The sequence below is a fragment of the Rissa tridactyla genome, chromosome Z, assembly GCF_028500815.1.
Source record: "Rissa tridactyla isolate bRisTri1 chromosome Z, bRisTri1.patW.cur.20221130, whole genome shotgun sequence".
Classification (NCBI taxonomy): Eukaryota; Metazoa; Chordata; class Aves; order Charadriiformes; family Laridae; genus Rissa; species Rissa tridactyla.
In genome coordinates this window covers 86,485,351-86,510,068 of record NC_071497.1, presented here as the reverse complement: position 1 = coordinate 86,510,068, position 24,718 = coordinate 86,485,351, and the positions used below count along the sequence as shown (strand labels likewise).

The window sequence follows — 24,718 nt, the reverse complement described above, 5'->3', positions numbered from 1 at the left end:
CTTTCCGCAGGCTCTACTGGGTAAACAGGGAGAACCCAGTCTCCAAATAAATAAAAATAAGGAATATAAGTGCACTTAAATAAGAGCTGAGGGTCTTTAGCATGCAAAACGCTTTCCCTCAAGGATATCGAGGGCTGGTTAAAAATGATATCGAAAGTAAAAGATTGCTGCTCATTGCTGCAGTCAGTGCCGTAGCAAAACCTCAACCAAAAGCTCCATGGGGACCAGAAAAGGGAAGATTTAAGTTTTAATTAGAACTGACATAATTTTTGACTTTTATGAGGAAAAAAACATCTTAACTGCGAGAGCCCAAAAAAAAATTGCCATGAGTTCCACCCTGGCCTGTCTCAGCCCAAGCGAATGCCAGTGTAGACAGTGAGATTAAAATCCTAATATTTCCATCTCAAATTCTTAACCCTGTTTTATGAGATCATGGAGCAGATCATTCATTCAAAAGAACATTATAAATTGTCTAAGCCTTGTGCGCTATATATATATATATATATAAAAAAAAAAGCTGTTGGGAAAATACTTGGAAAAAAACCCTTCTTTTCCCCATGTTTGCCTCTTTCACAGGGGCAATTTTTTCCTTAGAAAATGCTGCTGGAGACCGGCGGTTTTTTTTCCCCCAGCAGCAGGAACAGATTTAGAGCAGTGGATACAAAGCAGAAGGTTTTTGGTCGGACCTTTGGCGGTTTTACCAGGCCAAACCAAATAATCCGCCCAAAGAGAGCGCAAACCTTATCAGCGTATACGTGAAATGTCGTGTGCAGTGCTTTTACTGACTTTTTTTTTTTTTTTTTTTTTTTTTTTTTTGTTAAAGATTTTGTCAAATTGCTGGTGGGCTGACGTAACCGGTGGCACTGAGTGTGTCTGGAAGGAAGGCTGGGAGAAATGGGCTGCTCTGTGCCGGGCTCCGGCCGCCCCGCAGCGCTGCTGCTCCTTCCACTGCCGAGACGTCCCCATCTCCCGGAGCCTCTCGCAGCTCCAGCTGCCGAGGGAATGAATGCAGCCCTCTATGCCGAGGAGCAGCCTGGGGGAACTTTGTGGCCTGCATCTACGTGCTTTGCTACAAAATACCTTTTTTTTTTCTTCCCCCCCCCCCCGCCCCCTCTACCCCTGTGTATTTTGGAAGTTCTCCATATGTCTGCTCTATAGTCTATCTGGAATACGGCATTTACATGTCTACAAAACTGTCCAAAAAGTTTGAAAGACATTTTTGTTTGCATAGTTCTAATGGTAATTCCAATTTTACTATTAGCAGGCACAGCTGTTTGGTCTAGAAATGGAGGTCAAGCGTCATCATCTCCCAATTATGAAGGTCCCTTACACTCTTTGGTATGTTTTGATTAGTGACCTCCTCTGCCTCAGTATTTTACTTGCTGTTCTTTCCATTTCTCATCCATTCTTCTCACACAGGTTTTCATTTCGTTAGTGACCGCTATGCCCTCGGACTTGAGTTTGCCACCTCTAAATTCATCTCCTGGGGGGCCCCGCGCTGTAGATACGTGATGCGGTTGGAGATGCTGCTGGCCAGGGTCTCCTGTTTGACAGGGGATGCGGTGCTGGAATCTACTGGAAAGGGGAGCCAGGACCACGAAAGGAGGGGAGGATGAGCAGGCAGATGGAATAGATTGAGGAGGAAACGGGAGTAGGAAGGTGCGGTGGGCGTCACGCAGGACGACGCGTCCATCAGTCCCACGGAGCGAGGGAGGGAGGAGTGCGGCCTGTGCGGCAGCGATGGTCAGGAGTCCTCCCTCCGGGACAAGCCGGTGGGATGAGCTCGCCAGGCCGAGCTGGTCCTAAACGCTTGTGTTAAAGGGATGTCAGTAAGATTTGTTATCTTGCCCAATGGAAAGAGAAAGAGATGGAGCTGGCCAAGAGCACGACAGGACAGGGAAGGACTGTAGAGAGTCCAATGTCCTCTGTCTCCCTCTTCCCGGTGGGTTGTTGCTCTCAGTTGGAAGTCGAGGGGGTTTCACTGATTGGTGTGAAACACCCGATGTGTTGTTGGGTGTAAAATAAATAGGGCTAGAACTTAAAAGTTTCCTTAAAAAAGAAGCAATCGGGTAATTCCCGAGGACACAGCGTTCGGCCCCCCTAGTACGGGGTGACGCAGCAGTCCCCTTGGCTTCGTTAGGTGTTTGCCAGAGCCAGGAATTAGCACGGACCGTTTCATCCGCCCCGATACAGCAATCCCTCTCATGATTGCGATATTTTCTAGGCTCTCTGTCTTCCGGAGGTTTTTTAGTGAGCTTGGTTTGCGGAGAGCATTGGCTTGGTTAAGAGAATTGCTGGAGAGATCCATAAGCTCTGCCTAATTATTTTTGCAGCCGAGGTTCCCCGTGCTTGGGGGCTGCCCTGTGAGCTTCCCCCTTCCGTGTTTTATTCACGAGCAAAGGCTTCAGCTTCGCTGGGGATGGCCTAGGCCAGTGGTGGGGCCTGGGGGAGGCAGAGCAGGGCCTGTGGGGGGGTTTGGTGAGCAGCGGCTCCCGCCATGGGTTGTCCCCGGAGCATGGCACGCAGACACGGGTCCCTCCTTTCGTGGAGCAGCCCGTGGTGCAGGCAGGCTGAAGCCTTGAGGTTGTTATTCCCTTCAGCCCGTGGCTTCTCCTCCTTCCTCCTCCTCGCCTGCCAGCAGCACCCCTCGGAGGGGGGTGTTTTTTGGCTCAGCAGGAGCACGGTGTTGGGGGGCAGTAGCTTCGGGGTCCCCGAAGGCTCTCCCCAGGGTCGTGGGTGGGTGGGCTGGTGTTTAGGATGATGGAAGAAGTGGGAGGCAAGGGCCATCCTTTCCAGGCACGTGGCCATCAGGACCCCCATGGCATTGCAAGCGGGGGGGTCGGAGCGGCCCTGCACCCCTCGGTCCCCGGCTGCTCATCGCTGCCACGTTGCTCACCAGCCGTAAGCTAGGGAAGAGTCTTCCAGCTAGGGAAGAGGATTTATGGCTGTTTTTACCAGTGACAAAAAGCAATTCCAGGATGCATATCCGTAGGGAAAAAAATCCCCCCCAGCAGCGAGGGACCTCAGGAGCTGGTAGTTTCTCTTTCTCTCTTTGTGTGTGATCCTGGGATTAGATGGGGGGAGGAAAATCCCGGTCAGAGATTGATTACGATTAGAGGTGTATTTGTTTCTTTACTTCTTTTTTTTTATTATTTTTTTATTATTATTATTTTTTTTTTAAGTAATCACTAAAACTTTTCAAAGACATAGAGGGCAACATATGTACTGTAATGATTATGTTCATGAGGAATCATTGAACCTGTTTTGCCCATGAAAATCAAAGCTGTACTCGTGTTAACCATGCTCTCTCCTTCCCCGCAACGCTACTCTAAACATTGCCCTAGGGAAACAAAACCGCTCCTTTCCAAAAAAAAAAAAAAATTAAAAAAAAAAAAACAACCAAAAAAAAAGCGCCAAAACCAACAAAAAATACACCAAGGGGTTGAGAAGGAAGGACTGGCTGTCAGTGACCGTGCCCCCGCGCGCCCCATGCCCACCGGCGGCAGCGCCCCGTGCCCGGCGCTGGGCATCCCTGCGCGCCTGCTGATGCTCTTCCCGCTTTGTTTCTCGCACGCCAACAGCAAAGCCGGATCGAGGACCGCCTGGAGAGACTGGACGACGCCATCCACGTCCTGCGCAACCACGCGGTGGGGCCCGCCACCGCCATGCCGGGGGGCCACGCCGACATGCACAGCTTGATAGGGCCGTCGCACAACGGAGCCATGGCTGGGCTGGGCTCCGGCTACGGCACCGGCCTGCTCTCCGCCAACCGTCACTCGCTCATGGTAAGCCACGGGACTCGCCGGGGTGAAGAACCAACCCAATCCATGGGCGCGGGGAGGGGGATGGATGGGTGCGAGGGTCAGCAGGGGTTTGCAGCTGCTCAGAGATGGGATGCACATGTGCGTTTTCATGGAGGGAGCGACGCTGCCGTGCCTTGGCGCAGGGTGGAGGTGTCAGCCGTTGTGCTGCAGGTGTGTGTACGCGCGTTTCGCTCCAATGGCGGTACGTGCGCCCGACTCTGCTTGTTCCCTCCTGTCCCCTCAGCTCAGCTGGCACCACGCCTGTCACCGGTACCAAGCCCTCGGCTCTGTGTCCGCCCTCGTTAACCATCCTGGCTGACGTAGCCTGGCTTGGCTGGGGACACGGGGGCACCAAGAAGTCACTGGCAGGCACCGCCGGGGGGTGGGGAGCAGCAGCCCCACGGCAGCGGGGCAGGCACACACCAGTGGGGTCGGGCTCTCCTGTGTCTTTCCAGGGGCTGTTCGCATGGCTGCACGTTGGGGACCAGCGGCACAGCCCCATTTTACCCTTCTCATACCATGTGCACAGAAGCTGCCTTCCAGTCCCTCAAGGGGCTCCAGGAGAGCTGGGGAGGGACTCTGGAGCAGGGAGGGGAACCATGGGACGAGGGGGAACGGTTTTAAACTGGAAGAGGGGAGACTGAGATGAGATATTGGGAAGCAATTCTTTGGTGTGAGGGTGGTGAGCCCCTGGCCCAGGTTGCCCAGAGAAGCTGTGGCTGCCCCATCCCTGGAGGGGTTCAAGGCCAGGTTGGCCGGGGCTTGGAGCAACCTGGGCTGGTGGGAGGTGTCCCTGCCCAGGGCAGGGGGTGGCACTGGGTGGCCTTTAAGCTCCCTTCCAACCCAAACCATTCTATGACTCTGTGTGCGTGTACGTGTATGGCACAGGGCACGAGGGGGTGTGAAATCTTCAGGGGTTCATTTATTTTTTGATTTCCAGGCCAGGTGAACATGAAATCACTGCCCTTACCCAGGTCTTGAAATGCTTTTACTTTTTTTATTTGCTTTCAAAAAGATTTCGGTAGCGTCGCGTGTCATCAGGACCTACCGCTCGCTTTTTAGTGTAAGGCGCGGTTTTGGCGTGCAGGGCTGGAGAAGGGTGAAGGAACGGGAGGTGGTAATCCCCTCCTTTTAAACACATCCTTAATTTTGAGGGGAGGCAGTGGTTTGGAGTTAGAGCTGCGTGCGCTCACCGTGGCCTGTGTTTCCCTCCGGATTACGTGACCCTTCTCCAATGGGAAGTAGGTGGCACACAGAAGCCTGGCCCCGTGGACCCTCCTCGGGCTCCTGACCTCCTCGGGAGTTTGTCACTGTAAGCGGGGTGTCGCAAACACCCGTGGGGTCAGGTCTGTCATCACACGCACCGCTCAGGTCTGCAGGACAGGCATCTTGCGCTTCGCAAAGGCAATATTTTGCAGTCGCTTTCTCCCTTGCAAAGGAAAAGCACGTCTCTTCCATCCTTTTTTAATACGTCAGAAAAATAATAAGGAAAACCCTCTACAGCCTACAGAAATCTTGAAGTCGCTCGGCAGAAGTTAGTGAAAAAATAGAGGACCTGAGAAACAGCAATTCTCAGTTAGGAAGCGGCGAAGTTGCTGAACTAAACCAGCGCGATTTTCAGCAGGATTAAAAGGCATTCGGCTTTATACTTCCAAATTTCATGCCCGAAATAGAGTTGCGTACTCACACGTGGAATGGAGGGAGGGAACAAGGAGTTATGGGGCAGTATTTTCGCATGGTTGGAGCTATTTAGGTTAATTAAGACGAGGGGAAAATATGTGGAAAGAGCAAGGGACCCGACAGATCGGTGGCCAGTGCGTTGCTGCGTGGCGCTGGGGGGGACTAGGCTTGATCCCCGGCTCAGCCCACAGGCTAAGGGCGAGGCAGGGCAGATCAGGAGAAAGAATTTCAATTAACCATATACATATAGGGAGGAGAGCGTATGCCTCCGCTAGAGTCGCGTGGAAATTTCTCCTCAGTGTGCAAGAATCTCCCCCCCCCCCCCAAAAAAAAAAAAAGACTCAAAGCCCGTTGAGTTGAAAAGGGACATGCGAAAGGACACCAGAACCAGTGGAGTGGCCATATGCGCCCTGGGTTTGTATTTAAATATCCATACGTGTGTGTACGCCTTCCCTGGAGCTGTGTTCTGTTTTGGTTTGCCGAGCTCAAAAACGTGTAGTGGAATTAGGAGGAGTTCAGGGACAAACAGCGGGAATGATTGCAAGCACGGAAGGATTTTCGTGTGAAGGGAGGTTGAACAGATTGCGGTGATTTTGTTTAGAAAGGGGATGAATAAGTGGAGCCATAATAGAGGTACGTGGAATAATGGACAGCATAGAGAAGGTAAATCTCGCGCTCCTATTCATCCTGCCTTATAATTAAAGAACAAGGGGACATTCAGTGAACCTGACAAAAAGAAATACTTTTTATTCAACGCACAATGACCTGTGAAATTCATTGCTCCAAGATGTAATCAAGGCCAAATGTTCAGAAGCATTCCAAATAGGATTAGACATCATATGGAAAATGCAAACATTTAGAGTTTTATTTGACGGGATTCAGACAGGATTCCTCCTTTTTTTTTTTTTTTTTTTTTTTTTTCCCCCGCAAGGGAAGAAAAAAAGAAAGAAAGAAAAACTTTGATGCCCGAGTGTGAGGCAACTGCATGGGGAAGGAAGGAGCTTCTTCTGGTGGCCAATTATTTGATAATTACCGCGTTCCCCGCCTGAGCGCCGGGGATGCTCGGCGCTGTCGGGATAGCGGGATAGGTGATTATAAACTAATGAGGCTGGGGCGGTGCTGAGAGCGGGGCTTTATCCGGCAGGGCTGTTCCCGAGGCTGGGGCGATGCTGGGGTGATGCTCAGGCGGCTGGTCCAGCCTGGGGGGGGTCGAGCCAAGCCGGGGGCTGGTGGCCACTCTCCATCCCACCTCGGGAAGGGCTCCGCAGCCCTCGGCACGCTCCAGCTCCGGCCAAGGGCAGGGGTTTGTGTCTCAGCTTGAGTGCTGAGCACCATCCAGAGCCTTCAGAGCTGAGCTCTGCCATCTCCTACGGAAATTAGAATATCCCAGATATTTTAAAATATCTCCCGCTTGCCCCCTGCAAGAAAACGCTGGTTTTTCCAGGTATCCTGCCCCAGCTGTCCTTGACCAAACAGTCTTCCCCTTCAAACTTGCCCGCGTACGGTTCCCTAAACTATTTCCCCATGGTTTCTCTTGCTTCGGGTTAGTAAAATGTAACATCAACTGCTGAAATTAAGCACCTGAGAAAGGAAAATAAGGGGGAGGGTTCTTTATTAGGGCAGCTTTGTGACAGGCGCTGCTCCTCGTTAAACGAAACGTGGCTAAAAGCGACTCTGTCGCGGGGAAAATATCATTAAAAGCCACAACCGAGCCTGCGCCGTTCGCAGCTTCGAGAAAAGAAAAGCGAAGCGTTAACTGCAAATGGTCTGGCGAAAGGCTCCGAGAGGTAAAAAGATGCTTTTTCAGCAGCTCGGTGAAATCCATCTCCTCTCCCCTTCCCCAATAAAATTAGCATGAACCAGACATTGTTTTGCTCTCTGTGGCAGTTGCTGAGAATTCACAAAAGGAAATTCTAGATTGTAATTTAGCTTGGCCTCAGGTAATATGTTAAATACACTTGGGATACATATAATCTAAGATTTGAGTTTGTACAAAGCTATTTTTTCCTCCAGTGTTTAAACAATACTGCTTTTAATGAAGAAATCTGGCTTTATTAAAAGGCAGATCTGTGACTTACAACTGTTTCTGCATATCTGCTCTCAATCAAGAGAAAAGAGTTTAATTTTTGTAGCTTTGTTCGCTTTGCATATGTGAAACTGATGCAACATGCACCCAGGGCATCACTTCAGAGACGGTTTGTTCCAGAAATATGCGCTCCTCGCTTAAATACCAGATGTAGGTGAAGTTAGCTTGAAACAGAAAAAAAAAAGAAAAAAAAAAAAAGCAGCAACAATGAGAAATGGAAGCGCCGGTGTCGCGCGTCTTAAAAAAACGCCTTTGTATTTTTAGGAATATGGAGGCACTTGTTTTTTTCAGGAGAAGCGCCGAGCGATGGGGTCGGAGGGGTTTTGTTGGGACCTGGGCTAAATTAAATGTCCGGTGAGAACAAGGTGAGGGAGCCGGAGAGTTGGGATGCTTTGGGAGACGGGGACGTTCCTCTGCAAAGCCAGCGCCTGCCGCCTTCCCCGGCAGCATTACTCACTGTCTGAAACCGTAACTGGGGTGAAAGAGCCGGGCCCGATAATTTCTTTTTGGAAAACTGGTATGAATTTTGAAGGAAAAACATAAGAACAAAGGAAATAGCTTTTGAGTGGAGTCAGTCTGAAGTTAGCCTTTGACCATTTGATACATTCCACGCTGAAAAGGAAGTTGAAGGGGGAAAAAATTTAAAAAAAAAAAAACTAGAAAAAAAAAAAAACTCAAGGAGGATACTGGTAATGTTTTCCACATTTGAATTTTAATACATGAAACAGGCTATAAAAGGCTGGCCAGCTGCAGTAAATAAAGTAGCAGTGGGAGGTATGGACCGGAAGCTTGTAGGGAGCGCTGGTGGAAGCGGCTGTGCCCACCGCGCACCTCCGCGCGCTGCCCGCGATCCCTGCCTGCTCTCCCTGCCCGCTCTCTGCCCGCACTCCCTGCCTGCTCTCCCTGCCTGCGACCCCTGCCTGCACTCCTTGCCTGCTGTCCTGCCTGCTCTCCCTGCCCGCAACCCCTGCCTGCGATCCCTGCCTGCTATCCCTGCCTGCTCCCTGCCCATTGCCTGCTATCCCTGCCTGCTCCCTCCTGCTCATTGCTTGCTGCCCATGCTTCCTGCCTGCTCTCCCTGCCTTCTCTCCCTGCCTGCTGCCTGGACTCCTTGCCTGCTCCCTGCCCACTTCCTGCCTGCTGCCTGCACTCCCTGCCTGCTCCTTGCCTGCTCTCCTTGCCTGTGCTCCCTCCCTGCTGCCCGCTCCCTGCCCGCTCCCTGCCTGCTCTCCCTCCCTGCTCATTCTCCCTGCCCACTCCTTGCCAGCTCCCTGCCCGCTGCCCACAATCCTTGCCTGCACTCCCTGCCTGCTCTCTGGCCATTGCCTGCTCTCCCTGCCCGCTCTCTGCCTGCTCTCCCTGCCTGCTCTCCCTGCCTGCTCTCTGACCATTGCCTGCTCTCCCTGCCTGCTCTCTGACCATTGCCTGCTCTCCCTGCCCGCTCTCCCTGCCTGCTCCCTGCCTGCTCTCCCTGCCTGCTCTCTGACCATTGCCTGCTCTTCCTGCCCGCTCTCCCTGCCTGCTCCCTGCCTGCTCTCCCTCGCAGCAGCTGTGCGCCTCTTCTCCCCAGACAGATACGGCGGAGATGGGTCGGCTGCTGCTGGGCTGGGAAGGGAGCGCTCGGGTTGCGTGGAACCAGGCCAGCTTTACAGCTGGGCTCTGCTCCCTGCGCGAACGCTCTGCTGGAGCAGGCCGTCTTAAAAGGGATTTCTTATTTTTACTTTCCCTCGCTTTTTGCTTTTTTTTTTTTTTTTTTATTAGTGGCCCAGTAAGGAAAGCGTTTAAGCATTTACTGATTTTTAGCAGCCCCCTGGAATTCGCTGATGGCCCTGTTTTTCATTTCCCCCGCGCCGTGAGCAAACCGGCCCGCGTTAATTCACGCCGTTTCCCAGCGCAGCGCGTTTGATACCAGTTTAGCAGCGAACTGGGTTAGCGGGGAAAGGCCGGGGGAGGCGCCCATCCCCCTGCGCCGCGATGTTGCGGCTCCTGCAGCTGGGAGAAGGGCAGCAGGGAAGTCTCGAAGTCGGGATATTTCTTAAATCGTGGGCTGCTAGTAATGTTTCTATCTCTGTAAGGGTCTTCAAGGCCGAAGTTTTAGAAGTCGCATGGCAGGGTCAAAACTGGGAGTTTGGGTTGATTTAATCTGCCCGTCTCCGTCTCTCAAGGGCATGAGCTAAGTGTATATTTTCAGCTTGAGCTGTGAATTTCCTGGCTTTCCGCAGTTCCTGTTATTTCAGAGGTTACGCGGATCGCGGGGCTTTTCTCCTAACGTTTCAAACGGAAGGGCAGAAAACAGCAAAATGCTAACTTTTGCACCATAATCTCGGAAGACGCACGTTCCTTCTGTAGCGTTGCGCCAAGGTATGGCTGAAAATCATTATAAACCAGAAACATTATATGTTATTTTGAAGGTCGTGCTTAGAAGCCCAGCAGCCAGCCTGCATGCTTCGCACCAGGGCCCACAGGAAGAGAGCGTGTTCGTGTGTATTTTTTTTTCACATCCACATTAAATTAACTTATGGAATTTTCCACCCCTAGGAATTAAAAGTAGCAGCTCATGAAGTAATTCAGTTATGTCATTCGAACATAAACAAAAAGAGTCGAGCGACTTGGCGTTGTTTAAAAGGCAAAACTTGGCTTTTGCCGTTTTGTCGTACCGTCTTTTTTCTCTTCTTCATTTTTAGCGCAGTTGTAGCCGCTGGGTCTGTGGTTTGTTTTGCCTGACTGTGTTTTTGAGTTAGCAGGTATAATATAAATTTAAAAAAACTGGACAGAATGGCCTTACCGGAATGAAATCTGACATAACGGGCACCAGCGTCGGGTTTTTCTATAGCACCATTTTCTGCCTAATTGGTTGACATTCCTAATGCCGCGCAATTACAGCCTTTATCATATTTTTAAATTATTTTGGAGCTATAAACTTCATTTTGACCGGGAAAGAAACCGCTGACCGATCTTTAAACGACACCTTTTTCTGGAAAGCGTTGTCCTCGCACAATGGCTCCATTCATTTCTAACCGGCTAATTAGGCGCGTGGTTAAAACCCCCGGCGCATTTGGGTTCCCGGCTTTGATTGCGGCGCGGCTGCGCTCCCGGGCGGCGATGGATCATGTCCCAGGAGCCACTTGGTGCAGGGTGGGAGCTTCGGAGGCGAGGGCGGTGCGGGGAGGAAGGCGGCGGCGAGGATGCTCAGCCTCCCGATGCTCAGGACGGGACCCCCGTCACCCAGTTTGGGGACCAAAATAAAGCACCCCGGCGTGCTTGCAGCGTGGTTCCCCCCCTCCCCAGCCTTTCGGTGAAGAAGAGTTAATATTCTTAATCCTGTACTTTAGGAGCCTTTATATCTCCAGATTTAGCCAATGCTTAAATGAATAATCATCTCTGTTGGAAGGAAAACGCGGGGATTATTTCGGTGACTTCCCTCCGACGGCCATGGCAATCCAATTCTCTCCAGAATAGGCGGCAACCGCTTGGTTTCCCTTAAAATCCTTGGGAAAGCAAAGTAGGGAGAGCTCGGGCGGAATTATGGCCGGCGGGGGGCCATGGTGGTCCCTGCTCCCCGGGGAGGGCGGGATGCTGAAGGAGGATGGCGGGGAGCGGAGCGGGAGGGACGGGGCCGGCACCGGCCTCTTCCCACCCGGCGGGCACCGGGGATGCCGCGCGGAGCCGCTCGCCCGGCCTCGCAGGGAGACGTGGCACTGCCGCTTGTTTTCCTCTTTCCCCTTCCTTTGAACGGCAAAGTCCGGCTTTGCCACTTCCAGCTCTGTTCAAATGGCTTTTGCATACAACTGGCTCGCAAACGGCCCTTTCATAAGATATTTGGCGAGCTGCTTAGTACTCAGCACTACTTCTTTTCTGCAGAAAAAATATGTGAACTTTGCTTTTTTTCCTGATTTAATGCCACTCTTAATGTCTTCTTTTTTTTCTTTTTTTTTTTCTTTTTTTTTTTTTATTAAATCCTTTCTTTTGCTTTTGATCTTATTTATAGCTGAGCCACTGGTCATATGGAAACTATTATTGTATAGCATGGAGATGAAAGGCTTCGGTGCAGTTAAATAAGAGTGAATAATTTGGACCAATAATACACACATACAGTGAGAGACCATTTGTGCCGGAGTGCCCTGCGCTGTTCCCTTTTTAATATAGCGCTGGAGGTTTATAAGGGCTTTGCACAAATCTGCTTTCTGTCAGACTTATAAATTCTGACAATATTGAACACATGTTAACATGCATCACCTTACAACTTCCCTGCCGCGTGTTTTTATTTATCTAATTGGATAACACAAGGTCATCATTTTTAAAAGGACAAAGCATGTTGCTTGTTGCGTTTGTTCGTGATATTGGCAAGTCGGGAATAATCTCCTCCCAACCGTGACCCAGGCTCTAGGTGATAGTTTTGCCTTTGTATTTAGAAAATTAACCGTGCGTGCGAAGGTTGCCTCTCGGCACGGGAGGGGTTAACCATAAGGAAAGGGGTGCAACGCTCAGAACTTCATGGGAAACCTTATTCCCCGTGTTTTACAGCTTATGTCTGCTCCGTACCTTGCCCCGGCTTCAAATGCCCAGCTGTGAGCAATCAAAGGAATGTTGGTAGGAGCGTTTCTTACCCCGGCTCAGGATTCACTCCTGAGCTTTCCGTCCTCATACACGTGCCATGGAGAGAGAGGGAGAATCCCAGGTCATTCCAAACAAAACGCGGTGCTTCGGGGCTGCCGGGTGCCGTTGGGATTTCACGGGGAGGGGACAGGTCAGAGGCAGCAGAAGAGGTTTCCGCGTCAGCGGGGGGCTGATCACGGCGCAGACACGTTTTCTCTTTATGTTTGCTGAGAACTGAGCATCTTCCTGCTCTCTCCATAGTGGCAGGTGGCCCCACGTGTGCTGGGGCACACACAGCTGGGGGATGCGGGGGGCATAGCTGGGGCCCTGGCCCCCGTTCCTCCTGGCCCCTCGTTCCTCCTGGCCCCTCGTTCCTCCTGGACCCCCATTTCTCCTGGACTCCCTTCCTCCTGGACCCCCATTCCTCCTGAATCCCATTTCTCTTGGACCTCTGTTCTTCCTGGACCCCCATTCCTCCTGCCCCCCTGTTCTTCCTGGAGTCCTGTTCCTCCCGGAGCCCCATTCCTCCTGGCGGCCCATTCTTCCTGTCCCCCTCTTCCTCCTGGACCCCATTCCTCCTGGACCCGGCTCCTCCTGACCTCCCCATTCCTCCTGGACCTCCGTTTCTCCTGGACCGTGTTCCTCCTGCTCCCAGCTCCTCCTGGACTCCTGGACCTCCGTTCCTCCTGCTGCCCTGTTCCTCCTGGACCCTGTTCCTCCTGCCCCCCCAGTTCCTCCTGGACCCCCATTCCTCCTGGACCCCCATTCCTCCTGGACCCTCATTCCTCCTGGCCCCCATTCCTCGTGGCCCCGTGGCAGTGGCTGGGAAGGCACATTTGGAGATCAGGGTTTCATTTCTGGGGGGGTGATTTACACGTCTTCAAGAGGGAGCTGGGGAACCTCTCCTCCCAGAGGAACATCCTAGATTGCTCTGTGTGAAGGGCAGGCGCGAGCCTGTCCCCAGCCTCCCGCTGCCCCGTGTCCCAGCTGCACTGTGCCCCCGGCCTGGAGCAGCAAGGGATGGCTGGGGCCACCAGCCCGCTCTGGGGACACCCCTTCGGGGGGGCTAATCTTCATAAGGGTTGAAAAACTGCCAAATTCAGTGCAGTGCATCTTGACGGTGATGAAACAAGCATCTTAGCAGAGTAGTTACTTTTTAAAAAAGGAAGAAAAACTCACTTTGTGGGACAAAGGTGAAACTGGGAGTTCTTTTCCAGCATCCCAGCATCGCCGTCTTTATCTGGGTTAACTACAGGTTTACATCTCCGTCATGAAATGCTGAGTATTCAAGAATTAATTTCCACGTATTTGTTTTTAAACACCTTCCTCTTCACGAGGGATGTATAGATAGTGCAGAGAACCTGGGACAGATAGACGAGCGTAACCAGAAAAACCTGACGTTTGTGCTGAGTACCTGTTATCGTATATAAAAATGAAAACGCAAAGGTAGGAGGAGGTGAGGTCTAGCCTTCTTCCAGCTGTTGAAGTTTTCAAAATGCTATAAAAGGCTAATGCCAATGAATTCAGGCATCGTCTGTCCAGGTTTTTGTGCTGCGTCCCTCAGGGAGGTGCGTGCCTCCAAAGAGACCTGCACAGAACGGTTTTGATCAGCCTTTTCTGCACCGGTATTTATTTCTCTTTCAAAAACCTTTTTAACCTTAATAGCAAAAGAAAAAAAAAAAGCCCGGAGGCCTGGGGCTTCTCGTGGTTTTTCCCTTTGCTGCATTGTCTCAAGCGGAGTGGAGTTCCCACGTGAGGGTGCCCAGGTCTGCCTGGGTGCCCGCCTGTGCCCGCCGTGGCGGTTGCGAAGGGGCAGTGAAGGCAGAGGTTTGCACGTCAGCAGCAGAACCTGCCTGTACCTCCCATCCACATTTTAGGATTTGTTCTTTGTTGGTTTTTTGGTTGGGTTTTTTTTCCCCGCTCCAGTCTGCCAAGCGCTGCGGTAGGGGGCTGTTTAAAGAGATGGAAATAAATAAAATATTAATAGAACTTCAAAGCGAGTTTGATTCTCTAAAGATAAGTATTATTTATAATCTACGCTCCCGGGCTGGGGGGAATGATTCCTATCTGCGCTCCACCTCGGGGCAGAGCTGTTGTTTGTATAACAGACAAACCGGTGGCACTGCTGGCTGCGGAGGGGAAGGGGCGGGGGGACAGAAAACGCAGCGTCCCCCGTGTCCCTGGTCCCCGAGCTCGCCGGCGTGGCTGCTTTCGGTCCCTCCCGCCTTGTACGCGTGGGCTTTATTCCAGAGTGTCGCATCCCTGCATCCCCTGGCAGACGGCGGGTGTCAGCCGCGTTTGGTGCTCTTGAAGGTCCAGGGTTCCTGCTGAAAGCAGCTGATGGTGGTTAAAGGAGAAAAGTAAATGGTCGGTGTAATTTAGAAGTCTTGAGGCCTGGGGTTTGCTGTAAAAGCGGGCATTTGGGTGCCCAGGTGGGACAGGGCATCCCACAGTGGGGGAGACGTGGTGGCGTGGTGACAGCCAGCCCCTGGAGTCCTCTACTTGTGGGACCGCTTGGTGTGGGCTGGTTTTGATCTTTCACTATAGATACACGTGTGCACACCTACACGCACACACACAAAGGTGTTTGTTTGTGGCCTGGTAGGGTTGGAGTCTTCCTGTGTCTCAGAAAACACGCTCTGTGTGGGTAACGAAGCGATGGGGCCGCCCGAATCTTCTTGCAGGCGATTGAAACTGGAGAAATAAATTATCCAGGCAAGGCCGTTGCAAGGTGCTGGTTTGTGTGGCCGTAGAGGTGGAAAGCGTCGGTGTTTCGGAGCAGCCCCCTCGCTGTGGCCCGGGGAGGATCGGGGCTGGGAGCCTGAGCTCCATCCCATCTCGGGATGCCGGCCTCCCCCTGGAGAGAGGGGAAAATGGGCCTGGAGTCAAGCAGAGTGGATAAGAAATGGGGTTTGTTTCGTGTAGGGGTGGCCATAGGTTGGAATTTGCCAGTTGGCAGGAGAAGATGCTGCAAATCTCAACAAGCGAGATTGATCACCTAGTGGGTTGTAAAAGAGAAGAGAGAGTTTTTATAGAATCACAGAATGATTTGGGTTGGGAGGGACCTTAAAGATCATCCGGTCCCAACACTCTTCCATGGGCAGGGACACCTCCCACCAGCCCAGGTTGCTCCAAGCCCCGGCCAACCTGGCCTTGAACCCCTCCAGGGATGGGGCATTGAATTGATCGTTCAGTTGTGAGACATAAGTGGTGACTCTCCAGATCTCTTGAGAACCTAAAGGAGAGGAAATGTGAGGGAATCTTTTTTTTTCATTGGAACCAATTTTTAAAATGTATATAAAACTTTACATCAGTATGTCAGCAGTGAAGTGGTGGTGTCTTTGTGGCATCTTTTTTTTTTTTTGCATCTGAATTCAACACTTCAGTTTCAAAATCCTCCAAATCGTGAGCTTTCAATTATTAGCAGGTCTGCTTCTTGACATGATAAAACAAGAGGTATCGTCAAGAATTTAGGCCAAATAATCAAGATAGCTGGGTTGTCCCTCTTCAAGCTGGACCACCCAACTGGAGGCACCTCCCGTAGCCCCATTACGGAGGTGGTCCGGGGGAGGAGGTGGCTGCTCCGGGGCAGGAGTGGGACGAGATGCGTGCTGTCTTGGGGTCTGTCTGTCTGCACAGGTCGGGGATGGAGCCCAGGGAAGCTGGCAGGAAAGGGGAGGGACGCAGAGCGAGCCGTGGCCTCTGTCACAGCCCCTTTATGGCTTCCAGCCGCTCTCCGGAGCTCTGCTCCAAGGGTGGTGGTGACTCACCCACCAGAAGTGGTGTCACATGTTTCTTTGTCTTTATCGACCTCGAAACGAAATGGTTTTTGTCTTTCGTAGAAAAATGTATGTTGGAGGGGATTTGTGGAAGTGGATAAAGGAGGAAGGGATGAAACCCCTGCTCACGATGGGGCCAGCGTTGGCGTCAGGTCCAGCTCCCAAGCTAGGCTGGGTTGCCCAAGGTCGTGTCCAGCTGAGCCAGGGTGTCTCTGGGGATGGAGAAGGACAGCCTGCTTCACTTGGTGTTTTCTTTCATAGGCGTGGGGAAAAAACACTTTTTCCCCTCAGAAGGATGTCATGGGGATTTTACTGCTTTTTCTCCGTTGAGGTTTCAGGAAGGACTGCGAGCTCCAGGCGCGCTGTAACAACTCAGTCTCCCTTAAAGCCAAATAACGCCCGTTTCGGTCTTTTCTTAGTACCTCATGTTTTAAAAATTAGAATGTCTCAACAAGGAGAGAGTTTTTGTCTCTGCTATTTTACACTAGCTTTCGGTTATTTGCATTTCGTCTAGTAGTGAAAGATTTTCTCAAGTTCCCCTTGGCAGGATTCCCTTTTATCTTTCTCACTGCGGTCTCGACTTGCTGGTAACAATTATCCTATATTATCTTGTAAGTCTGATTAGAAACATCCCTCCATCTTTTTTTATCCAAGTACTTACTTTTTTGAGAATAAAGAGCGATTTACAGTTCTCCGCCGGGCTTATCACCCCTTTGTGCCGGAGCGGGAGGGGATGCAGGCACCTGAGGAGGTGGAGCGGTGGCTTTTCCATCCCTGTAGTTGTCCGTCCATCCATCCCTCTCCGGCTTGGAGCTGCCATGAAGGAGCAGCGCCGGTGTTACCGCTCCGGGGGCTTTTATATCAAAATCTCCTGCAGCTCCTGACAGTTTTGCTCTTCAGACGCTTAACTCTTCTTGGCGGTCTTCTTAATTTAACGAAGGAGCAGCCCTGCTCCGCGGTGGCGGTGAGCCGTGCAGAAGGGATGGCTGCCTTTCCATCGCGCCCGCGCTGTCAGCTCCGATGATGGCATTGCTGGAGTGTTTAATAAAACCTTCATTGGTGTATTACCCGGAGTCACGGCGCTGGCAGGGATGGTGCCCCTTCGGGTTTGGGACTCGGTGGTTAATGAAATACAGCGAGCGCTAATTTGGAGGGGGCTTCTCGTTTTGGAAAGGCAGGTGACACGTTATTATGTTTGGGGGTGGGGTGGGGGGGTAGCGGGGGCCGCGCCACTCGCTGCCGCAGCTCCCGCTGTCAGAGGCTTAGCTGGCATTACGGGGGGAAAAAATGGCAGGCCTGCGAATCTGATCCCCCGCGATGGAAGTCGAATGCCAAATTGAAATTCCTGCAGGATTTCCGATAGCAATGGGGGAATTGCGAAGCCCACAATTAAGCATATGGGCATTAAGATAATTGTCAGATCTGTTGGCGGACATGATAGAAGACAGATGGGGAGGAATCGGCGCGCTCGGCTGCGGCACCCTGGGAGACAATTTGACGTTTTACCTGCCTGAGCTGCTCTGCCGTGTTTGTCACGGGGCGCGCGGCGCGGCGTCCTCCCGGGCGGCGTGTGCGGTGTGCGTGGTGTGTACGGCGTGTGCAACGTGTACGGTGTGTGCGGTGCGTGCGGTGCGGCTGGACGGGCTGTCTGCGCCCTCTAGTGAAACGCAGCCCAGTGCCATATCTCCCCGTCCCTCTCCCGGGGTCCCTGGGACACGGGGCTCAGCTGTCTGTCCAGCACCCCGTCTGTCCGGCACCCCGTCTGTTCGGCACCCCGTCTGTCCGGCACCCCGTGGTCTCACCGCTGCCTCTCTCCTCTCCCCGGCAGGTGGGAGCACATCGCGAGGACGGGGTCAGCCTCCGCGGCAGCCACTCGCTCGTGCCAAACCAGGTCCCGGTCCCCCAGCTGCCCGTCCAGTCCGCCACCTCCCCGGATTTGAACCCGCCCCAGGACCCGTACAGGGGTGAGTACCATCCCGGGACAGAGCATCCCCGGACACGCAGCTGGGATGAGGGAGGAGGTGTCCGCGCTTCTGGTCCCAGGGATGCTGGGGACTGTGACGCAGCGCAGGGCATGGCGGGGACAGCAGGGCAGAGCCCGTTTGCTAATTCAGCTCTGCTCCCCGAAACACTCCCTTTTTTTTTTTTAATTTTTGCTTTAAGCAGCAAAATTAAAGAGTGTAGAAAACACTGCAGGACACAGATGAAAAAGCAGTGAGCTTAAGGCGAGACTCAGACCGGTGGATTTTCCACCACCTTTCCAGTTCTGGCTGCAGGCAGAGCGTGCCCCTCCTTGGCTCGTGGGACGTGCTGCACTGGCCGAAGCCTGGCAGATGCCTCTGCAGGGTCGTTGCAAAGCGGGGCTGGAGGTAGCCAAACCCAGAGGACCCCAAGGGTTGTCGTTATCCCTAGAGGCAGCGGATCTTCCCGTTAAAGCGTGGAAGAAAGAGCCTAAACTCTAAACTATCAGGGTGCCTTACAAGGTCCTGCTCGTTCATCGCGGCCGAGGTATTTTGATTATTTTGAGAATGGCATATTAAAGATGATATTTTTTTCAAGGTGAAGGAAAAGTTATGTTGTGATTGAAGAACAGGAGTAGCAGCCAGGTGTCCTGTGTCCCCTCCCACGGCTACCTAGCAGTTGGAAATGCCGGTCTGGGCAAGGTCACAAGCTCCCTGGCCGCTTTGTAAAATGCGGATCATGTCGTCTACGAATAGGTAGTGAGCGCGCAGAACTCCTTCAGACGTAGCTAATGTTTTGCAGACACCGACCCCCATCTGTTCCTGAAGGCAGAGGAGCAGAGCTGGACCTCAAAGTCCCAGCTGAAACCCCCTTTTCCGGAGGTGCCACCCCCAGGCCTGGCTCCGCAGCAGCCAGCTGGGGCTGTCCCCTTCGTCGGGGACAGAGGGGACAGACCCGCACCATTGAGGCGTTGGTTTTAGCGCTGCTTTGACGGCTCGTCCCTGTGTTCTCTCGCAGGCATGCCAACCGGACTGCAAGGGCAGAGCGTCTCTTCGGGTAGCTCCGAAATCAAATCTGACGACGAGGGAGACGAAAACCTCCAGGACACCAAGTCTTCTGAGGACAAGAAACTAGAGGATGACAAGAAGGATATCAAATCAATTACTAGGTCAAGATCTAGGTAACAGTATATAATAGTGTCGCTTCATTTAATTCCTTTACTGGATTTCGATGAAGTGAACAGAACAGGAGGAAACTATGAGGTTTCTTCCTGGCAGGTAAAACCACAGCCTAAGAGTTACGGCATGGCTGTTCTGGCAGTACCGAGCGCCTTTCTGGTACCTGTACTCCAGGACATCCTCAAATTCGAACAATTTGCAAATTTGGACACTGAGCAAGTTCTCCGCAAGCTGCAAAGAGATTGCGTTACGCTCAAAATCTATGAATTGGGCTGTTATTCCTCTCTGCCGGTGCTTGCAAATTGGAATACAGTGTGGATTTCCATCTCTTTAAAAACGTGCCGAAGAGCTGATCGCGCCTGCGTCTGAGCTAACAAACCGTGTGCTTTGCTTTTATCTCTGAAATAAATTTATCATTCCCAGTCCTCCATTTCTGTAAATCTCTAGGGCTCCTTAGGTTTAGAGGTCTTTACTTGTTTGGCGTATTCTTTGTAAATTTTCAGAAGGTGTTAGTGAAGCCGTGGCTGGATTTTATCATTTGGGAACGCCTGCCCGTGGTGAACAGGAATCTATGGGCGCTGGAAAGGTGAACCTGGGCGAGGGACAGCCTTTCCTTCTGTCCCTTGGTTTTCCCCTGCCGCACCAGGACAGATACTCGTCAGCGTAGCAAAAAATCCCAATCAGGCTGAAATCCGGGCACGAGCCTGCTTTGTGCGGGGGATTTTCTTTTTTTAGAGATGAATGGCAGTGTCCTTCTGCCTTTTCTCCTTCCACCGCTCCGGCCGGCGCCCGCCCGTGTTTAAAACGTTAATTGCATTCACGTCTCTTACGACTGGAGAAAATACGTGACACTCGAGATTTTCTCTGAATAAATGTGTTGAAGTCACCATATGTAGAAGTGAGGCTTTCATGCGCGTTTATGATATGGTAAGAAGAAAGCACCTTTATGCTGATGTGAGGTGATCGGAGTTCTTGTTAATTCAACAAATATGCTGTCGCTTATGCATATTTATATGTGCTTTGAAGCTTTTGTAGGCTAACATTTTTGCTTTTAACATGCTTGCAGCTTTAAAAGGTTACTCCTGGTATTTAGTTATGTGTCTAAATCCATGTTGTTAGGGCTGCTGAAAATTTATTACTCCATTTGCATAACCAATTCAAATTATATAGTGCCAGTGACTCACCAGTGGATGTGTTTTCGATTTAAAATCATCATTTTATCCAGATAGAAAGCAGTTTTGTTGCAGAAAGCATGCGGAAGTTGACCGTAGGGCCCTTTGTGGCCATCCATTACTTGGGTGGCTCTTTGCCCAGGGGCGTTCCGGTGCCCCGTGCGGGGGCTGGGGTGCTGCCCACTCCCGTGGCCCCCCGCTGCCACCATTGGACAGGACGATTGTTCCCCACCTTCGGTAGCAGAGAAATGTCCTTCCCAAACCGGAATAACGGTCTGCTGAAAGGGAAATGTGTAAATGCAGGGTTATCTTCCTGGCTTGGAAGCTACTGCTGAGTGGGGGTGCGCCACCGCTTAAAAGCGTTGCAGTATTGCCTGCGATAAAATATGTTACTGAAAAAAAAAAAGCTTTATATTTGTGTCTTTTAAATATCAGAAGTCCTGCCTTGCAGATTGTAAAGCTTCGTTACAAACCAAGGCTTTGCCCAGTGTAAAATGTTAGGAGGCCGGATTTTGCGTAGGTTTGGTGGAAGAGGAGCGGCAAATCAGAATGGCTCAGAAGGTGTCTGGGCGTGACTTGCTCGTGACTTTGGACAAAGTCTGTTGAAAATCTTTGCGCTGTTTATTCTCTGCACCATTAGAAAATGATGTATTCCTTTTGTCTCCCAGCAATAACGATGACGAAGACCTGACACCGGAGCAGAAGGCCGAGCGGGAAAAGGAAAGGAGAATGGCCAACAACGCTCGGGAGCGCCTGCGCGTCCGCGACATCAACGAGGCTTTCAAGGAGTTGGGCCGGATGGTGCAGCTCCATCTGAAGAGCGACAAGCCCCAGACCAAGCTCCTGATCTTACACCAGGCCGTGGCTGTCATCCTCAGCTTAGAGCAGCAAGTCAGAGGTCAGTGTGCCACCTCTTGTGTCTCCTGACGGCCCTCCTGGGCTTCAGCCATGCCAAATACACCTTCCTGGCTTGGGGAAATCCTGGAAAGGGCACCAGGAACCAAGAAGAGAGGCAAGACCTTGGCACCCAGAGGCAGACAGGCATCTCCGAGCACCCGGGGTGCCTGTGTTCCCCTCCAGCTCTAGCACTGGGGATGCTGGTGTAGCTCCTGGCAGCCTCGGCACATTTTACCTTCTTTAGCAAGATCCAAGTGCAATATTAAGCTTGGCTGCTCCGTCGCAATGCTCAAACGCGGAGGTGTTTGCAGGGCTTGTGTATGGAGTCGCGCTGCATTTCAGCGCTTGGCCTGACCAAGCTGCATCCTCCTCTTCAGCCCGTTAAATTCCCTGGAGCCAATAACTGTCCATTCATTATTTGAAACGTCGGTCTCTTCTCCCAAGGAACAGGCGATAGGACAAGAGGAAATGGCCTCAAGTTGCGCCAGGGGAGGTTTAGGGTGGATATTAGGAAAAATTTCTTCCTGGAAAGGGTTGTCAAGCATTGGAACAGGCTGCCCAGGGCAGTGGTGGAGTCACCACTCCTGGAGGGATTTAAAAGCCGGGCAGACGTGGTGCTGAGGGACATGGGTTAGGGGTGGGTTTTGTCAGGGTTGGGTTGATGGTTGGACTCAATGATTGGAAAGGTCCCTTCCAACCTAAATAGTTCTATGATTCTATGATTTAGCGATGGTTTTTGTCAGTGTTGGGTTGATGGTTGGATTCACTGATCTGAAAGGTCCCTTCCCACCCAGGCAATTCTGTGATTCTATGACCAATCTGGTATTAAAATGGGAATGTTTGACGTGGCCTTTTTGCTTCAATTCAACAGAAAGAAACCTGAACCCGAAAGCAGCGTGTCTGAAAAGAAGGGAAGAAGAGAAAGTATCTTCAGATCCTCCTCCGCTTTCCCTGGCAGGACCCCACCCTGGGATGGGAGACGCCTCCAATCACATGGGACAGATGTAAAAAAAAATTAAAGGCAAGTTCATTCGCAGCTGTGCCTCGGGACCCCCTGTCCCATACCGGGGGGCCGCAAACAGGGGGGGGACGTGCCAGCCCATCCCTTGGAAAGTGATTTTTGGGTGGCCCGGCCAGCGCGGGTGGTTTGGGAGGCGGCGGGGTGCTGGAGGAGGGTGTGGGGACCCTCGCTCGCCTCCCCGGGACTGATGAGATTTTTTACTTCTTCCGCAGGTCCAAGTTGCCACATTTCTTCATTTAAGCAAGAGACCACTTCCTTAACAGCTGTATTATCTTAAACCCACATAAACACTTCTCCTTAACCCCTTTTTTTGTAATATAAGACAAGTCTGAGTAGTTAAGAATCACAGACGCAAGAGATTTCAGCATTCCCGATTATTAAAACCGAGAAAAGGAAAAAAAAAAAAAAAAAACAAAAAAACAAACCACCACCACCACAACAACAACAAAAAAAAAACACGAAAAAAAAACCACAAACAAAAAAAAGTGCAACTTGAGGGACGACTCTCTTTAACATATCATGCAGAATGTCTAACGCAGTATGTTACGAGCTGTAAGTGCACAGCCCAGAGACTGAATGGCAATCTTCTCCACACTGTGGGACAATGCATTTGTGCCTAAACTTTCTTTTGGAAAAAAAAAACAAAACAAAAAAAAAAAAACAAAAAAAAAGGAAAAAAGAAAAAATATAATTAATTTGTAAGTCTGAGAGTTAAAAAAAAAAAATATTTAATTTAAAATTGTAAACTTGCAATAATGAAAAAGTGTACTTCTGAAGAAAAAAAAAAGGAAAAAAAAAAAAACCGAGCGTTTTTGTTGGTGTGCTAGACAGCTAGTGTTTATACTTACTGGATATTAAAAGGGAAGCTTTGCTGCCCAGATATTTACAAAACCAGCAAACGTCCTAATGAAAACTGAAGCGATGACATTAGCCATTCCTTAGGGTAGGAGGAACAGATGGATCTTATAGACCTATGACAAATATATATATATAAATATATATATAAATATATATTAAAAATTTAGTGAATATGGTAAGCTTTTGTTCATTTGTTTCGGACTTTTTTGCTCCTGTAAAAAAATAGTACTGATTAACTTTTTTAAAAAGAAGATTTTACTGTAAATAAGGATTTTTTTTCGTCTTATTTCTGTCCCCCCGTCCCCGTTCCCCCTCCCTCCCCCGTTTTTTCGTTGTTGTCACCCGTAGTGCCAGCTCTGTCTCTGGAGGGGCGGCGCGGGCTCTAACGCTGACCCTGACCTTGCTTCTCATTCATAAGGAAAAGTGGCGAGTCGTTCCCGCCGTCCGGGGGCGCGGGGGGACGGGGCGGGGGACGGGACACGGGACGCGGAGGGGGACGCGGAAGGGGGACGCCCCGCCGCCCCCCCCCCCACCCCAACACCCTGCCGCCCCCCCCCACCAACCCCACCCCCCCCCCACCCCCCCCCCCGGGCTGGGATTTTCAGAGGTACAAGGTTAGAATGCTCCAATGTTACCACTGTGCCTTCCAATGTTTATATCATCGGAAACGTAACGGAATCAAGTGGCTGTGATTAACGAACCGATTAAAGCGTTACCTATGTGTGTAGCCTAAATAGTGTGCAGTGAGGCGTTGCTGAATACATGGTCAGATTTTTTGGGGGGGGGGTGGGGGAAGGGGGGGGGGGGGCGGGGAACCATCGCGGGGCGGGGGGGGTGGCGGGGATGGGGCCGGGGCGGGGGGGGGGGAATTGCAAGTAGTGTGACAGATTTGATCGACTTCTCTCTTTCCGTTGTTCTTCTCTCGTTTTTTAAGTGGATTATTTAAGCGTAGACCACTTGCTGCCTCCTCCTTTCTTTGTGAAAAATGCCAATTTCGGTCATCATGCAGCATTATACCGAGCCTTATGAGTCCTAAAGCATTAAGTTGCACTTTCTCGAGGAGGGGTGGTAGTACAGTATTTCTCTGGCCAGTACGAATGAAGTTTTTACTGAACATATTTAATAGTAACATAGCTCAAACTATGGCACAGCAGCTCATCAGATAACTAGCTTTGGAGTCTGGGCACAATCGAACCAACTTCCATAGCGAACCTTAATAACGATGGACTTTGGTGTACAGTGCGATTAACAGATAGTGCTCCTAGTTAAGTATTTGTCAGCATCCTTTTGTCTCTTAATTCCAGCTTCTATTTTTACAGCCACACCAACCTGGCATGTATTTGAAATAAAATCTCCCTGTTCGAGTAGATTTTTCCACCTATCAACACTGAATAAATGCCATAAATCCATCAAACGGTCTAAATGTTCCATCTGTTCTCCTGTTTTGCCAGTTATAGAGTAATGAAAAAATACATTTGTAAATTTTATGCAACAAATGGCAAACGTATCATTATTTTGAAATTGTGTATGTAAAAGTTATATTTTTACATGTAGACTCTTGTTATTATGTGTTTTAATACATTGTATCGGGTTTGGTTTTTTTTTTGTTTGTTTATAAAAATCTGTGTGGTTGAAAAAAAAGCAACAAAGTCTCATTTAAACGAAACAGTGAGATACGAGAATCTG

General features: G+C 50.9%; 1 protein-coding gene across 27 annotated transcripts in view; it reads left to right on the top strand.

The window, feature by feature from the left end:
* LOC128902255 (transcription factor 4-like) overlaps positions 1-23,512 on the top strand; it is a 237,109-nt gene extending 213,597 nt beyond the window's left edge. For 14 of the 27 annotated variants that reach the window (XM_054184857.1, XM_054184864.1, XM_054184867.1 and 11 more), the window contains 7 exons: positions 1,262-1,338; positions 3,582-3,785; positions 17,773-17,908; positions 18,924-19,086; positions 20,925-21,154; positions 22,025-22,174; positions 22,387-23,512. In XM_054184857.1, coding sequence (XP_054040832.1) covers positions 1,262-1,338; positions 3,582-3,785; positions 17,773-17,908; positions 18,924-19,086; positions 20,925-21,154; positions 22,025-22,161 — 947 coding nt within the window. In that variant the 3' untranslated portion in view covers positions 22,162-22,174; positions 22,387-23,512. The remainder of the gene's footprint in view (positions 1-1,261; positions 1,339-3,581; positions 3,786-17,772; positions 17,909-18,923; positions 19,087-20,924; positions 21,155-22,024; positions 22,175-22,386) is intronic. The other 13 variants (XM_054184858.1, XM_054184862.1, XM_054184879.1 and 10 more) reach the window with 5 other exon arrangements.
* The last annotated feature ends 1,206 nt before the right edge of the window (positions 23,513-24,718 follow it).